This window comes from Amphiura filiformis, chromosome 19 (genome assembly GCF_039555335.1).
Source record: "Amphiura filiformis chromosome 19, Afil_fr2py, whole genome shotgun sequence".
In the NCBI taxonomy this organism is placed as follows: domain Eukaryota; kingdom Metazoa; phylum Echinodermata; class Ophiuroidea; order Amphilepidida; family Amphiuridae; genus Amphiura; species Amphiura filiformis.
Window position 1 is genome coordinate 250,847 of NC_092646.1, and position 19,055 is coordinate 269,901.

General features: G+C 37.4%; 1 protein-coding gene across 1 annotated transcript in view; it reads left to right on the plus strand.

The window, feature by feature from the left end:
• The window catches only part of LOC140141658 (uncharacterized), a 30,445-nt gene extending 16,158 nt beyond the window's left edge, over positions 1-14,287 (plus strand). The window contains exons 7-10 of the mRNA XM_072163570.1: positions 7,991-8,166; positions 10,772-10,803; positions 11,852-11,971; positions 12,862-14,287. Of these exons, the coding sequence (XP_072019671.1) occupies positions 7,991-8,166; positions 10,772-10,803; positions 11,852-11,971; positions 12,862-13,125 (592 nt within the window). The 3' untranslated portion in view covers positions 13,126-14,287. The remainder of the gene's footprint in view (positions 1-7,990; positions 8,167-10,771; positions 10,804-11,851; positions 11,972-12,861) is intronic.
• Positions 14,288-19,055: the final 4,768 nt, after the last annotated feature.

Sequence of the window (19,055 nt, forward strand, 5' to 3'; positions counted from 1 at the left end):
TCATTTTTTGTCAGGGGACAGTCTGCCCCGTGTCTCTCGCTGGCTACGCTACTGAATGTGCGCGAAGCGAGTGAAACATTTTGCCATTGGTGCCGAAGTGGAAAGGATTCGTGTGAGGCGCAAAAAAAATGGCGGGGGGGGGGGGCTAAAATGGCCAAATATGCGGTTAACCTTGTCAGAAACCCACATAAAGGCGTCAACATGGGGGATGATTGTATGGACCATCCCTAGCAAAATATTGGGGGGGGGTTTGGTGATGTATTGATTTTATTCCTGTAATGAAAATAGACTACTTGTTGTGCTATGATGATGGTGTGTAGATTCTTTTGATGTGATTATATTCTCAAACCCGTTAAAGGGCATATCTATTGCAACTCCATTCGAAGAGAATAATTATTTCAAGTTGACACTCGTCGCAATTTTTTCGGTATTTCTCCTGAAAAAAAAAGACAAAACGTGTTGGTCAAATGCTGGCTCGTACGGCCCTTTTCAGCGTTCGAAGTGAAATTGATTTCCAATGCAGCAAACTGATGACGTACATAATACATGAAGAGTACTAGTAGTCTTCTCCAAGCCACCTTCATTATACGCGTAACCAAACTGGCTGTGTAACACACTATAATGTTCACGAGCAGTACATAACACATGAGCCCTCAGAGAGCTCTTTTGATGTTCATTCATGTATATAATGCGCGACCTTCACGAGAAATTGGGAATGGACAACAAAAGGTTAGTTCCCGGGCCATTGGAATTGTTTATTTGCATAATAAATACAATATTGATATGTCACGCTCAAATTCTAAGCTTGTACGGTAAAAATTGATCTAAAATATTTTTTTATTTTTTAGTCCAAATATTTCTCATCAGGTTGATGTACATATGAATTGTAATATCACAATTTACTTATATATAATAAAGAAGCTGCCTGATTTTTTCCATATGTGTAAAAACCATTAAATTTGTAATACTTGATTCAGAGTTTTTTTTTCTGATAACAAAACCAGTATACGGTTTACGGAAAACCAGTATACGTTCTGTGCATTGAGAGTGTTGACAGTCTATTCTCTCAAAGCTGGCAATATTCATTTCACGACATCACTGTAGTTTCTAGGTCAAATCTGTCTCCTTTAAAGGAATTCACCGCTTAAAGCAATTTTAAACGACTTATTTTCTCAAAAAAGGAGTCATTTTCATTGTCCTCATAATGTTAGCTTGCCAATCATGCCAATGATGTGTTGTCCGAGCAATATATATGCCCTTTAATAAATAAATCCAAGTAAGGTAAATCATCCACAGTAAAGTGCTCACCCAAGAAGGGAGCTGGAATACATTTAAAATAGACTTGGTGATTTATTAAAGCATTATTTACAATATTGTTTCATGCAAGCCAGCCGAAGCCGACCTACACTCGTCAGAATAATATGCCCTTTAATATAATTTATATACCGATATTTTTGCTTTTGATCAAAACATTTGATATACGACTTACAGTTGAATATAATAGAGACATTGCGATTTCCAAACGTAGACATCGGACGTACGTTGATCTATTCAAAACCACTCTCCTGTATCGAAGCAAGGTCACGTATTTAGCTATTTTTGAAGATATTCCACGTGCGAAATCGACGTAGATACATCGTTGAAAATTCACAAAATTTGTCCATTTCCCAATATATTAAAGACAGTCAAAGATAATGAACATATGAAGGAAAGTCTAAGTATTATTATGATCCTTTTTGTTTGTAACAAATCATTATAATAAAGGTACAGCGATGTGTTAAAAATTGACTAAATTCAAACGCAATATTCACACCAGGTGGTGGCTGACATGATCGAGCCGGCAACTTGTGAAAGCGCCCGGCCGTATGGCATTTTCAATTTACTTGGGTTAGTTTTGTGGGGTTCATTATCGAACCCCAACGGTTTTAGCTTGTATTTATATTATTTATTAACATATGCCTATTTGTTTGTGATATTTCAAGCGTTTTTAAATTTCAAAATAATCACATTCAATAACACGGTTGACGATGAAAATTTACTGAATTTAGAGAATGCAATACGGCCACCACCTGATTCACACGCAGAGATTGCCCATTGAAATGTGTGTGATATTTTGCGTTAAAAAAAATTACATTGCGATTTCCATTTTGGATTCCAACGTAGAATAAAAACGCAGATGCTACGTTGAAATATGCTGATTTTACCTCATGTCTAAGTCCATGCAACACGCCCAATTTTCAGGACAAAAAAGTCTCATTTTGAAAGTAAAGTCATGATGTATGTATGTAGTGATCTTTAATCTACCAAAATATATGTTTTGGGGCAACTATAATATTTGGGGAGCACAAACAACAATTAGGTTTAATCAGCATGTAGGTCAAAATTTTAATCAAAATCGAAAGCGGTCTGTTTGAATTTAGGCAGAGTGAGACTCTGCCTAAATTTACTGTTATTTTTTCAATTACTATGCCCTCTATCGACCTTGGTTAGAAGCTGTTAGATATTGAGCAAATATTATAGTCTTTATTCTGACTTTCTTGTTCTCCATCGTGACGAATGAGCACAATCCAGTCTGGAACAGAGACTATAGCCATATTCAACACCGTATTAACGTACGCGAAAACGTACGTGCCACGTGTTGCGTTTGAAAAATCGTAATGTCTCTAATATGTTGAAAGAATATGATAAGCGTTGCTGTGTGTATTGAAATTCCACTCTGCGTTTTGAAAACAAAAACTGACGAAAAATCGAATTTCCTTGAGTTAGCAACAATAAAGAGGATGATGAGCATGCGCAGATCGTAAAAATTAGTCATTTCAGCTGATAAATGGCAACGCGCATTCGTAATGGGGAAGAAGCGTGTATTATGGTAACTGGTGGTGTGCTTAAATTAAGTCGATCAGCTATCAAGAACAAACTCGTCATGCTTGGCTGTTGAAAAACGATGGGATTCGCCTACTATCATCGCAATTTCTGACACGAAGCGAGATACTAGTATAGGGATGATGACGCTGTGCAGGGGTCAAAAACTACAAGTAAATGTGCTTCGATTTCAACGAAAATGGCCTCAAATTGTTCAGTTGTCGAGGGACGAGGGGACGAGCTGAAGGCGCTGAAGGATCCAATGAGCTAGTTCAATCTCACCCCATACATACAGTAGCGCCGTGCCGTCGGTGCACAACGTCACTGCACTAAAAGTGAACCACTTTTTTTTCTGAAATTTATCCTTATATAGGAATATTAGTCCTTTTAATCCTTCAATGTCCAAAAATTTGGTTAATTTCTGGGATTAGTCAAATTTTCCCAAAAAAATATTTAAAAAACATATAAGTGTAGGCACTATGTCGGGCCCTATGTATTAGAGAACAAGGATCACTGAGTTTCATTTCTTTTGTGGAACCTTAGGCCTATGGGTTAACGCGGGGGTGGGGTGGACTCAACATAAATGACGGACCGCTGTTTTTTGAACCGCATAAGCTCCCAAAGACCCCTCATGATGCAGTCATGTCTACAGTAGAATTCACTTCGACCTTTGCAGGACTTAAACCCCATTAAAAGCTATTAAACCAAGATAACACTCATTGAAACAGCTCAACTGATTTAATCGGATCTTCTCTGGTTGTGCACATGTGTCTGTTTTCAATGTGCGATATCGCAATAAAGCTGGTATTATAGCTTCAGTTGGGTAACCGATTATAAAGGAAACGGAAGGAAACAATGGTATGTGCACCTTTGTTCACGAAATGAGACAATGCCCTGCTTTTTGTTAACCAGCATTCTTGAAAATGAGCAACATAATGATTGTTGACTTAACACGGTTTGGAAATAATTTCTTCATATTTTTGGTGTTATCTGTCGTTTACATATCCTTCCTAAAACACAAAAGTGCGACCTCTCCAAACACCTAAATTAGCTAAAATTTAGGACATGTTACAAAACTATATTTTCTAGAATTTCATACAATAGTTTAAATGTAGCTTGCACCGTTTTTTTGTGGCATCCTTCAGAACGGAGCGGTCCGTTACCAATATAGCTCAATATTTTCGGTCAAATCTCCATTCAATTAACGCGGGGAGTTGGCTAGCTATGAGCTAGCTATGCTTTGCCCTCACTCATATTCTACGAAAGTGCGACCCCTTCTGAACATCTAACCTAGCTGTAATTTTAGGTCATGTTAGAGAAATATATTTGCTAGAAGTTTGGAGAATAGTTAAAATATTAGCCGGTTATTTTTCACACAGTGATGTTAACTAGGCAAATGCAATATACTTCTTCATACACTATTTGTAAAGGTCGCGCGTCAACGGTGAGAGCACTGTGTATTGTGTATAGGACTAACGGACAGTAACTTACGGTGTCTGATCTCCGCCAAACTCCCCCTTTTATAATTCATATCCCCAAATTTTTAGTTTTCCCCCTTTTTGCGAAATGCTTTCCCCCTTTTTCAAATATTTCCCCCTTTTAACTTTCCCCCTTTTCAAATAGTTCCCCCTTTTCGACTTTCTCCCTTTTCAAATAGTCCCCCTTTTCGACTTTCCCCCTTTTCAAATAGTTCCCCCTTTTCGAATTTCCCCCTTTTCATATAGTTTCCCCCTTCGAATTTCCCCCTTTTCATATAGTTTCCCCCTTTTCGACTTACCCCCTTTTCAAATAGTTTCCCCCTTTTCGACTTTCCCCCCATTCAAATAGTTCCCCCCTTTTCATATAGTTTCCCCTTTTCGAATCACCCTTTTCAAATAATTACCCCCTTTTTTAATTTTCCCCTTTTCAAATAGTTTCCCCGTTTTCGAATTACCCCTTTACAAATAATACCCTTTTTATTTTCACCCATTTTGTAAATAGTTCCCCCTTTTTACAAATAATCCCCTTTTATCTTTCCTCCCGCTTTTCACAAATAGGTTCCCATTTTAAATAGTTTCTCCCTTTTTAAAATAATACTCCCTTTTTGTTTTTAATACTCCTTTTTGTTTGGGTACTCCCCGTTTTCCGTGCGTAGGCTTTACCAGTAAGCCTGGACCCTGGAGAGTACCGTGCACTCACTAGAGCTCATTCCGCTACATCCATTATTGGAAAGGCGTTCTACATGAATTTGGATACCAACGTAGGTAGATTTATAGCCTGTTGTGCAAGCGCCCGCTAAATTCAATGGGTTAGGGATCCGTCAACTTTTATGTACGTTTATAGGGGGGCTGTACAAAGAGCAAATCCGATATGATTGATAAACCAAATGATGTTCAGAATGTTAAACGGGTGAAATGGCATGCATAAATATTTATGCTGGTCAAATTCATAGCAATGATGTTTGAAAGTATGTGAAGAACTTGTCTATAAACAGGGATATGTCAGAGACAACAAACAACTGGCTGCCATTGTTACAGAAGCCTAGATAGGCCTAATAAGAATTGTTTGTGCTATATATTCAAAAGGTTTTTTTTAAGTTAGCACCAACGTTTAAAACAAGCGGTCTTAACAGTGAAATGACAATAAAAGCATACATTTATAAAACGGGCCTGGACAAAATGGGCATTGCATATTTATGACAAGTGTGGCTGTGTGATTTTATGCAACTTTATCTTTAAGCCAGTTCCGAGTAATTTTCGCTATTCTTTGTTTGTCAACAATCCCGTTAACAATAAAAATGTGCTTTCTAATCAAAGGCTCTATGGCATATATTCAATTGACCAGACAAATGAACCAGGGACTTCGGTCAGTGGTGCACGCCTCAAAAATCCAAAAAGAATTAGTATAGGCCCTATATGTTAGATGAAGAATTAAGTATAGCAATTAAGCCTAGTCTTTTTTTTAAAGTCGAGACAAGTCCAAAATAATAACGATTAATAAGGCAATCTAATTGATTCGAATTCCAATCTCCTGGCCTTTTCCTGGGTCTATATTTAGTTGCATGATATAATTCAGATTATGATTTTTCTTAAATGTAGATCTATATCCTATAGAATTAGAATTCATAAATTACATAATAAGTATCATTTTATTTAGCTCAAGAATTTGTATCAGACAATCACGTGCTTTCAACGTGTAGGCTGGACCTATTTCAATATCGAAGTACATGTATGCACGATCGAAGCATGAAGGCTGGCACTATAGATGGTCGGTGCCTACTGGTAAAGCCTACGCATCGTCAAACGGGGAATAAAAAAAGGGAGTAAAAATTTAATAAGGGAGAAACTATTTGAATGGGGGATATCTGTTTTTAAAATGGTATTATGTAAAAGGTGAAAAGAAAATTCGAAAAGGGGGAAACTATATGAAAAGGGGGAAATTCGAAAAGGGGGAAACTATATGAAAAGGGGAAATTCGAAAAGGGGAAACTATATGAAAAGGGGAAATTCGAAAAAGGGGGAAACATGAAAAGGGGAAATTCGAAAAGGGGGAAACTATATGAAAAGGGGAAATTCGAAAAGGGGGAAACTATATGAAAAGGGGAAATTCGAAAGGGGAAACATGAAAAGGGGGAATTCGAAAAGGGGAAACTATGAAAAGGAAATTCGAAAAGGGGAAATTCGAAAAGGGGGAAACTATATGAAAAGGGGAAATTCGAAAAGGGGAAATTCGAAAGGGGGAAACTATATGAAAAGGGGAAATTCGAAAGGGGAAACATGAAAAGGGAAATTCGAAAAGGGGGAAACTATATGAAAAGGGGAAATTCGAAAGGGGAAACTATATGAAAGGGGGAAATTCGAAAGGGGAAACTATATGAAAAGGGGAAATTCGAAAAGGGGAAACTATATGAAAAGGGAAATTCGAAAAGGGGAACTATTTGAAAGGGGAAAGTCGAAAAGGGGAACTATTTGAAAAGGAGAAAGTCGAAAAGGGGAACTATTTGAAAAGGGGAAAGTTAAAGGGAAAATATTTGAAAAGGGGAAGCATTTCGCAAAAAGGGGGAAAACTGAAAATTTGGGGAGATGAATTATAAAAGGGGGAGTTTGGCGGAGATCAGACACCGTAGTAACTGCAGTATGTCAATAGTTCTGACCAAAATAAAGCACTGAAAGACCGTTGATTTTGATTTCAGCTCTAAAAAGACTAAATTGCTCATTCCTTACATTTCTGGGGTTTTTTTTTCAGGCGATTGTCAACTAGAAAACCAAGAGAAGAACCTTGATTCTGACTGTTCGCAGCTTCAAAAGACCCCCTTACCCTTGATGATGTGCCGCTCCTCCGGGGAGTTATCCCTCAGAGTCTGAATCTCACATGGGAGGGGGGGGGGTGAAGACCACTCCCTCATTCATAAAATCCTCCGGACGATAACCAAAATTGGGAGGCCCTATGCTCTGCGTTGGTGCCATAAGCGTGATTACTAAATGCCTCGAGTCTACCAATTTATAAATTGAATATATGAATACAAAAGCCACCCAAGTCCATACTTAAGCCAACTTGAGTTAAGCATGGGAAAGTGTTGCTATACATAGGCCTGTCATATGTATGAAAGAACAACTCAAATTCATCCGCTGTGTCTATTGAGCATGTGAAAAATAGCATGTATGAAAGAATCACCCAATCCCATGATTTGAGTCTTGTAACACATTGATTAAAATCCAGTATGTATAAAAGTCCACTTGTAACACATTCATTGCTAGAGAGTGACTTTTGAAAAACAATGGGTTTAATAAAGGAAAGTGTGTGGTTTATATTACATGGCAGAATGCTTGTCAACATTATACATACATGTGCGCTTTATTTTGTATTATCTTACTAGTGGTAATCTCATTCTAACATTGTTGTCTTTGTATATGATTCAAAAAACCACCCAAGTCCAAAATTTAAAATGAACCCCACGAAGTCCCTGAAATGATAATCGTTATACCTAATACAGGTTAATCCACTCATTTGCACGTAAAACTTACCATATTGACCAGGTAAATCTAACTGAAGGAATTAAAATGATACACAGGTTGGACTTGGGTGGCTTTTGTATTCATGTATTCAATTATTACCGTTGCACTGAACCAACCTTTTTATTCTCATACAGGAGTGGTAGCATCTTGGCCGACTTCACGGTTGTATTCAGTGATATTAGCGACACCTCTGTTACCAATGCAGGGTTTGATTCAACACTGGACTACTTGTATGACGTTGTAACAACTACATTTGAGAAGGCGGCTGCCAACGGCACCTTGGAAATAGAGTCTTTCGAGTTAATTCCAGGTAATTATTATGTCATTATGAATTCAAGTGACTAATGTACGCGAAATCGCTGTTCTGAACTTCACTTCAAAATGGCGTTTGAAGATGTGGTACCAGCATCGGCCCTGGGGGCACAGTATCATATTTTTGGTTATTACTACCCCGGAATTCGGATGGTGGAACTTTGGGAGCTGAAGGCGTACCGGTAAAAGGGAGTCTTAAGTCTTTCATAGTTGAAAGGTCCGCTTTCTTGGCTTCTCGTTGAAAATCGCTTGGGGAAAGACTCGGACATGTCGGAATGGACAATTTATGGGTCTTAGAACCGAAATTGTCAAAATTAGGGGTTTTCAGAGCTCTATTTTGAATTCAGGGGTCTTTCGGAACTGCGTGGTCCAAAAAACAGGGGCCTCCGGGGGACCATATTTTTTCTTGCCTGAAGGATGTTGAACACATCTGGTTTGGGATGCCCTCTTCAACATGTTCAAAGTTCTGACAATTTTTGGTAGCAGTCTCAATTAAGGTTAAACAGAGGTCAAAATTGAAAAATATCCAATTCCTGTTGAAAAGTATAGGCCTAGGCCTATGTTAAATTATTCGTCTGGGCATAAAGGAATCCCAAAATGTATATACACTGCCTCATTTCAAATATTTAGTTTTAGTTTTGGTTTTGGTCACGTGGTTTCCTATTGTCCTGCCTAACCACTTGAATCACAAGATATCGAACTCATTGTTTCTACCTTTTGTTTAAAACTAAACATTTGTGACAGGTAGTTTCGGTTTTGGTTTCAGTTTCTTATAAGTGGTGTGACGAATAAAATTACAGGATTTTCGAGTTACCTGATCTAAGTATACAAAAGAAATGTTTAAATTTCGCAGTGCAATATTCACGAGCAGAGAAGTCGAACAAAGCAGTCTACATTTGAAAGCATTGATTTAGTTTGAAAGCATTGACTTGAGACTACGAAATAGCCTACGCTGATTTCACTGTGAAAATATATAGACCATCGAAATATTTCCAGACATTACAATAGACACTTGACAGATTATGACTTCAGTGATATAAACACTATTATACACAACTCTATTTATGTGCATGTCGCATGACGGAAGATCAATATCATAGAAAGCTGGTTTAAACTGACTTTTATTCAATTTATTTATTGGAGAAGGAGAGAGAGAGAAGAGATCGCCAGGGAAAGAGGGTCTGGGGGGGTAAGGGTAAGGGAGAAAGAGAAACAGAGGGGGAGAGCATTGGAAGTGGGAAGGGAAGGAGGGGGAGAGGGGAGCTCAAGAGTGGAGTGGAATAATAGGGAAGAGTCGATATCGAGTGTGGGGAGGGGGAGGGAGGAGGTTATATATAGGTGGCGGAGGGAACGTAGGTAAGAGGTACGTATGGGTTGTGCTTTCCGGGGAATAATCTGATTCATAATCAAATCATCTACATCATCATGCATCGTTTATATTTCAGACAAATAAACAAAACACCCCCCCCCCACCCCCTCAATATATGCACATGATTTCTACATGTAGGCCTCGTATATAGAACTCGGGTGTAATTATAAAGTGGCATGGAAGTGTGCCACCTACGGCAGAGAGCATCAACTGTCGCCCGCGTTGATAGACATCGATAATGAAAATGTTAGCACAATAGGCTATTATATACGTATGGTTATAGGCCATTATACTTTTGATTATATATACCCTCTTGTGTCCTCCTAGCACAATACTGTTATGAATGCAGACCAGTTCATCTCCACTTTTTAATCCCTTGATTTTTGGTTTCTGAACAAAAGAGAAACCAAAACTAATGATTTGAAATGAGGGAGTGGTTCGCCCTATAGAGGAGTTCGGATATCCGGACTTTTTGTCCAGTCGTGACTGTTGGAAATCCAGACTTTTAAAGTGGCCAAAAAATCCGGCAGAAAAATAGTTCAAAATCAGAAATCCTCAATTTGAATGTACACTCTCATGAATATTGATTGGCAACATTTTCCAATATGTCGGCGCTCAAATCAGACACAATAGAACAATAGACCATTCAGTGCGTTGTTTCTACCCATGGCGACGTAACTATTACAGCATGACTATACATTTTAAATTTTCTAATTCTTTTGGATGAGAAAATAATGTTTGTTTATAGCTCAGTGGGGATTACCCATTACCCATTCTCACCAGTTTTAATAAGACAATAATGATTGACACACGCACCACGAAGATTCTCATCCAAAAGAATGAGAAAATTTAAATTCTTTCCATTTTGGCCGTTTCTCACCAAAATGTCCGTTTTCTCATCCAAAATTTCGTCTAGTGTTAGTCAATGCTATTGCCGACACACATGTCCAAAATTACACCAGAACGTAGGCCTAATCATAATTTGATGATATTTTTGCTAAACGAATTAATCTGCAAGAAAATTTAGAGGCATATCACGGGCGTGTCCAGGATCTCATCCTGCGGGGGCTCATCTGCTCTTTCAGATTTATGCGTGGGGCTTAATGGCTAAAATCGCCAAAAATCGCTGGTTTTACATGATTTTTAACAAAGTGCGGGGGGCTTGAGCACAAAGCACCCCCCTGGACACGCCATTGCATATTCTTCTTTTAATAAAATGATTTTGTTCTTGCAGTTACAACGATGGCACCTTTGACGAATACAAAGGTAGGTAGGCCTACATGTAAAGACTTAGATATACTAGTCTGATTGAGCATCTGATGCGACGTTTGTTTGGTGGCCGCCCGGGGGTGACCGATTTCTGTTACGACCAAAGATACCAAGCAGCCTTCAAGCCTACAGATTACTCAGTCAGATTGCCGACTCAAATTGTACCATCCCGGGGGGGCACTTCAATTTGAAATGGATATAGGTGTAGGGCTGGCGCTTTCGCACTAAGGGGCATTCGGTGAGAGCAACATGTAAAAAATATGGGGTCATTGGGTGAGAGCATGATTTTTGGCATTCGGTGAGAGCAAAATGTAAAAAATATGGGGTCATTGGGTGAGAACATGACCTTTTTTTTAAATGGAATCTTTGGGTGAGAACCAAAACAGTGCCACAAAAACCTCGAAAATCGAATTTCTAGTTCTAAATGGCTTCAAATTTCTTTATTTTTTCAAAATAAGTAACAAAATCAGTGATAAATGAAAGTTGCTATTCAAATTGAACTTATAAGGGTCTTTGGGTGACAGATTAAATGGAAAAATAGGGGGTCTTCGGGTGACAGAGCGCGGAGCGAGCATGTGTTCGTAAAAAAATATGGGGTCTTTGGGTGACAGCGTTGCTGAAAAGGGGGGTCTTAACAGCCCTACATACGCGTCACCTCAAAGTTAGAGTGCCCCCAGGTGTACCATACGCAACACCCAGAGCAACATAGTAACTTTGACTAAATCCGCCATCTTGAGGCCCTTTTAAAATGAGCATTTCCTATATATAATATCAGTCAACTGGAACTGGCCTGGCTGTTGTCGAGTAGAATTTTCATTGTCGACAATCGTCATCAATCAAATCTCAAGATCCGACGTCGGCAAGTTGTCGACAAAGCAATACATCAATAAAGTCAAAATATTAAGTTCAAAGACACGTTATGAGTTGTTGTCTTTATGGTCATTCATTAAAGGGGGGTTATTACTTTTTGATAGATGTTTATTTTCATTTATGAGACCTTTTTGATACAATTATAGTGTTAATCGGATTTCGTTATTTATCACAGGGCCGCATGTGCTTCGTCTGCACAGCGGACGCAAATGATGGAGAGGACCATGTGTGCAATGGTGTTCAGGAGAAAGGGGTTAGCAATGCTGTGGAATGCACCGCCAATCAAGTATGCTTGGTAAGTTAAATTAAACTCATATGAGCACTTCCGGGGGCGTAATTTCTTTCTGCAACCATAATGGGCCGCAATATATCACTAACCGCATAGTCCGAGGCAAGGTTCATTATTGTCAGGGTCTTAGGGTTAGGGTCTTATGGTTAGGGTTAGGGGGTTAGGGTTAGGGTTTAGGGTTAGGGGTTAGGGTTAGGGTAAGGGTTAGGGTTAGGATTAGGATTATATTCGTATTTATTATACTAGTAATAGTATATTGTGTGTATGCAGTTTATTCCGTAATCAATAGGCCCCCTAAGTATCATAAACAAACACCTTTCTGGCACAACGAATCATAGCACAGTCGTGTAGGCATTAGACTATGGATACAAAGGTTGTGGGTTCGAACCCCAGGTAAACCGTTATAGAATTTTAATTCTATCGATTTCTTTTTATTTTATTAAGTAAGAGGAAATAATAATGGTAATAAACTCGTGTTATATCTAGCCTCATAGGCCTATTAATTACATGTATGTACTATGTGTTATCGCATTGCGGCCCATTATGGTTGCAGAAAGAAATAACGCTTCCGGGGGGGACAACTTGAATGACTTATCCTTCACTTTTAAGCAATTTATGCACAACTTTAATTTTTTCAAAACTTTTTCAAACTGAATGGGTCTTTATGATCTGTCACCCCTTTCGACCTGCCACAATATGCTAGCCCCCTTTTGGGTTGCCAAAAACTCTTTCCCCTTTATTATTCACCATGGGGTACACATAATAATTGCACCACCCCTTATGGTGAGTTCGTCAGACGGCCAAATCTGAATTCCTCGTTTGGTCAATTCCATGGCCTTGAAATCGCAATGCAAGAATTTCATTTTTTTTAAACTTTGTATTATTTTATTTTTCAGGAGGAATTGCTTACAACTAATGGTTTGTTTGTCAGGGGTACACGGAAGTGTATGATGAATGAAGAATGCATAGGGCCATCACAGAATGATGAACCAACATGCGACGAAGATAGCCAGACAAAAATCAAAACTTGCCACCGATGCTGTGATACGGACCACTGCAACATGAAGGAGAACTGGGAGAAAAACGTATCTTCGGCAGTTTTTCCATTTTCACTGGTAATTCTGTCTACAATTGGTATCCTGAGTTGGTTACTGGGGTAGTCGTAAAGCGAAAAAATGGTTGTGTTGCACTTAAATCCTGAGCACATCAGACATATCGAATTGCATTTTGAATACTAGCCTTACGAGGAATGTCCTGCTGATATCAAATAATTTTGATTTTTTGAAATTCATGGTACACATTTTATGGCAAAATGATTAATTTTGTGAAATTTATCAGTCCTGAAAGTATTATTGTATAAATCTAATGATATGCAGCTGGGATGAAAAGCTGTCCATCATATGAAAAATTTGACTATTCGTATTGAAGATGAAGATTTTGTAGGCCTTTCTGGGGAACTATGTATATCTTTAATATAAAAAGTCAGAAAGTTTCAGTCGATGATTGGCTTTTCATCCCAGTTACATACACTTTATGTACATATCATTAGATTTACTTTATTATTAGATTACTTTGAGGACTGTTAAATATCAAAAATATCACATATTTCAAAATTTCCAATATACATTATAGCAAATTAAAACAAAATCAAAAATCATCAGGACATGATTCCTTGTAGAATGCAATTTGATATGTCTGATATGCTCTCAGGTCCCACAAATAATAATGTGCAAACATTGTTATCCAATTCCTTAAAAAAATCCCCAAAAATATTAGATACTGCTTCTTTTATGAGTGGCATTTGTCAATTTTGACTACTGGATAATTTTTAGATAATAAATTTAAGACTAGCCGTAAGTGGAAAACATTTGAGGCTTTGTAAAAATCATCATTCAAAAAATAAATAAATGAAAAACTGGGCCCTTATTTGTCAGGATTTAGGGTTGGTCACTTAGGATGATAACACAACAATGTTTTTGCCTGTGGGTTACAGCCTACAGGAAAATAGTCCATCCAAAAACCCAAGTCTATAATATTCACCCAACCCCTATGTTTCATCCTAACCCTAACATAAGGCCTAATCCTAAATATAACACCAAGGGAGTGTTCATAAAGGGGGGGGGGTGGAAAATTTGGAACCTCAGATATCTTTTTTTGTTGACCCCCTTAAAAGGTGGATATTTTGATCCCCTTTTTATGGTCTAAAAGTTGTTTGATCCCACCTTCATGTCCTAAAAAAGAAACCAAAAATATATGTTATTAACTCAGCTAAAAATTAACATTTAGAGTTATTACTCATTGGAGTCATAGTGTTACACCCAAATTGTTGCATGCCTTGTCGTACATGTTACCCCGCGCTTTAACCCTCATTTTTTTATCCCCCCCTAGTAAGGACTGAATTTTTCTTGATCCCCTTTTTAGGACCCAAATTTTTTTTGATCCCCTCCATATTTTCTGATCCCCCACCAAAGTATTAATGACTACCATTTAATATACCTTTGCTCCACTGACCCCTGATATGCCACTAAATAAATAACTAAATAAATGTTCAAATATGCTCCATTAGAAAACCAAAGTACCAATGGTGCTGAAGCTTAATGGGCTATTCCAGTTGAAATCCATACACCCCCTGGAGGAAAGGACCTTAATCTCCTATACAGGGAATGTAGATTACAAAATAATGGGAATCACCCTGTCAGGTAACCCCATTCGAAATCCACACTCCCTGTGTGGCAAGTTAAAGGAGCTGGCATTTTCTTGGAAGGGGATCCTAAATTTTCAAAAAATTGGCATCAATAAAATTACGACCCCCCTATTTCAGCAAAAATTTTCTTATGACCCCCACCTTACCCCCTAAACAGGTTAAAATTGTATTGAAATCAGTCTTTTTGAATAAAATACACATACTACCTGTGGTCATCTTGTGATGCCCTACATTTGGTCATCTAAAATGTTACTGACCCCCCTATTTTTCTTTCCAAACATTTATAACCCCCAGTATATTTGGGACCCCCTTCTGAAGAAAATGCCAGCCCCCTAAGGTCACATCTTCCATAGGGGGTGTATGGATTTCGACTGGAATAGCCCAATTGGTATTTGAAATCGAGCAATTCTATTAGAGCTTTGATCTGGTGATACCCTATGTGTGATCACAAGCTCTTTTTTGTAATTTTTATACAATTATATTCAATTGGTTTATTTTATTATTTTCAAACCAATAACATTTTATTTATTGAAAAAGATGATGCATTTACAATGACTAGCGGGACACCCGCGCTACGCGCGGGTCCGTCCCCGCTAGATGAGTAAATGGGAGCGTTCACTAAAACAGGAGGAATTACTGAACAGGTAGAATCATTGAAAAGGTAAATTTTATTTATCTGAACGTGACCCTCTTTAAGCCTACGTTTCCATTTTAACTTCTTTCTTTCTTTTTAGTTTTTTCTACATGGGCCAATTTTGTTCCATTTAAAAAAAAATCTGCTGCTAAGCGTCCGATTTTCCGTTACCATGTTTTTTTATTTATTTAACCCCGTTCCCGTTATTTTCTAAATCTGTCCTTTCTTATACATTTCCATTTTAGCTTCTATTTTATTTGCTGCATAGCTTGTGATTTCCCGTTTTCATGTCCTTAATTCTGTCCTCAGTTTAATAGCTTTTTTATTTAAACTTCCTGATTTTATTATAGCTTTTTTTTCCCTTACATTTCCTGAAGAGTTTCTTTCTTTCCTTCTTTAGCCTATTTTATTCCCGGTTTCATTTTGTGACTAAGTATAACCCACATACTCGTACAGCCTGTTTGTCCTCATTTTGTTTTCTTTTTTTATTTAGTAGGCCTATCTCTTCATGTTGTTTGTACTTTTTAACACACATCTGTTTCCCGTATTTATTACGCTACGGTCGTTCACCCGTAATATCATTCATTACGTGACTCTGCGTCGTTTACGCGAGCCATGGCGTAGTGCTGCGTTACCAGCAGCTGCTGTATCGTTCTTGCTACGTGAGCGGCTTGGCATTAGATACGCCGATGCGCCGCAGGCCTATAGCTTAGTAACGGACTGCTTTTTTTGTTTACCTTGGATAGCAACGGACCACATTTTCACTGATTTTGAGGCCAATTCTTGACCGTTTTCAACCAAATAAAGTTTAAACACGTTGCCGTATATTCATCGATCTCCCGTATGAATTTGGCGACATTTGGATCGAAACTGACGGAGCCTTTATAGGCATACATAGATAGATAGATAGATACATAGATAGATACATACAACATTTCCCTATTTATAGTAAGATGAGCATTTTAAGATTAATTTCTTGCCTTTGAATAGTAATTGTTCAGTGCAGGATGTAACGAACCATCCCTGGCAATAACCAATTGCACTCCAGTAAACTCGTCCCAACAAGCTTACTGGCCGTTTTGCAGCCATGTGGGCAGAGCCAGGAACTGAGCCTGTTCTAACCTAATGTTGTAGCATAATTGAAAGATTTTTGCCAGACAAATCTTTTAAATTAGTTCTCACGGCTTGAATTAAAAAAAAACTAGCAATATCATCCGATGTCATTTTTTGCACTCAAACATGGAATCGTCACATACGCTCATCATCAAATTAAGAACTTGAAAAATATGAAGAAAAAAAATGCAACAATAATCATGTAATTAGTTCCTGTAAATGTTCAAAATGTAGCATCTTTTTGTAAAATAACTGCACAAAAATATTTTTGAATTAATCTTATGTGTTTACAAAAAATATTTTATTATAAGAACTTGTAAGTGCAATATGTATCATAGAATATCTAACAAATATCTGAGTAGTCTCCTCCACCTCCACTCGTTCCATTTAATGAAACAGTCTGACAATGACAACAACATAAAGCCCATTTTACATCAATTGGTTTACATGAGTCATGAATCTCACTGTCCTGTGGAGTGATATATTCATGCTATTTTTGTTCCTGGGTGTACCTTTATGGCAAATCTGTATAGCCAATCAGAAATGGTGTTATATGTTACCTTTCTTATGGCAAATCTGTATAGCCAATCAGAAATGGTGTTATATATTAAAATTGGCAGACAGTTTGTGTGAAGTGAGGGGAATCAAATAGGCTGTGGAGGAGACTAATATCCAGACACCTTGATTATAAGAAAAAGTACAAACTTGTAAAAATAGTACTAAGATATAAATTTTTATGTACATATTCTTAGATAACTTAATGTGTTAAATTCTGTAATGATATTGAATGTTACTTGATCCAAGTAACCCAAAGATATTAGAGTCAAATCTGTATGCATAAAACAAGTTAGACCAGGTCTAATGCAGGTTAGTTCTACAGGGAAGGCACTTTTTGCACTTGCATATACCTTATTCTATAACATTTTAGATCCTGTTAAGGGGAAATACATGCAGATTAATAGTAGATAGCTGCAGTTTAATTTTTGTGGACTTTTTATTTACTACTATTATTATAAAGAACAGATAAAGGGATCCATCTCTGGTCTATCTTGATTTGTGCATATGGACAAAAGAATACCAACTCTGCCATGTTTGTGTGTCACTCATGGATGGCAAAATAGTGTACAAGTGTAGAAGAGGAATCACATTAGTTTTGTTGAATACCGCAATCTATCATTTGTGCATATACATGTACATACTGTAAAACGCCCAGACACACATTTATTTGTCTGTGGTAAAACTTCTTTATGATGGCACATAACTAGATCAAGTTATTATTGTAGTATAGCATATACTGCAGACCATAACAAGTGGTGGTATACAGCGCAGGGCACAAAATTAAAATAACTTAGGTTTTGGCCTCCCTTCCTTGTCCAAAAACAAAAACAAAAAAATTTAATTTTTTTTCAACAAAATAGGCTTTGCCTTTCCTCCCCAGTAAATTAATTGTAGAAATTTTTTGGTACATTTTCAGAGTTTTTCTCTTTCCCAAAAATTCACTCTACCTAAATACCCCCTAACAAACCCCAACCTTGTGCCACCACTGTATGCAACTGCAAAATGTACTTTAGATGATCAGGTTTCAACAGATTGTTTTGTTGTATAGCCTAGTAGTAAGTGCAATGTATACCATTTACTTCCAGTGTTGAGCTGTTTTCATTTGTTTTCTAAACAGCAAACCTAACTTCACAAAAGTGTAATAATATATATGAATGTAACACAAAAGTTCACATTTTACAATAATAATAGTGAAGTTATTACCCCTTTTTCTTATGCAAAAAAATTGTGGCTTGAATCTGCAACTCCATATTATTTTCCCCTCTCTTTTTAGGTGGTGGTCCCCCTGTATAGGTCTATCACAAGCAAGCAACTTTGAAACCTGACTATCTTTAGTATGCTGTTACTGTTATGTTGTTAGTAATTTAAGTAGCAATACATTTGATTAAGTAATATTATGTAGAAAACAATGTATATTATGAATACTTATGCACCATAAATAGAAAGCACAATTGTATATTAAATATCCTAAAGAATGGTTACATGTTGACGGTGATTCCAAGATTTGCACTGTCTCTCACTTTTCTCAAAATTACTGAAATGTGGGGACTTACCAAATTGCCATATTTAGTTTATCCTCACATACTCAATTAAGCCAAACTGCGTTATTCTCATTGGGATACGCCATTTGCCACCCCAACCATAATCAAACATTAACTATAATACTTGTAATCCTGTCCCTAAAAAAGGTGCAGTGATTTATAGTGAGCTACGCACAGGCACAACGCCTAGAAGTCAGCCTCGGCACACTTTACAGGTTGTCGCTGACCACTACAGCCTAATATCATTCCATGAACCATTTCAACAACACAGATACTTTTTTTTTGCAACTTCAAGAGCACACACCTTAAACCAGACCCTAATCTCAATATTTTGGGGTAGGAAGCATACTGCCAAATTTTCTACATGTATCTCTCTGTGCATTAAGCGACACAAATATTTAATCACTTTTCAACATGTAACCTTGTTCTTTACAACTTGAAGTCATCATCAGTGATTGGCTACATTTATCAGAAAATATAGAAATAATGTATACATTTAAATTGAAAATAAAACTTTTAACAAATATTTATTCTTGCCAT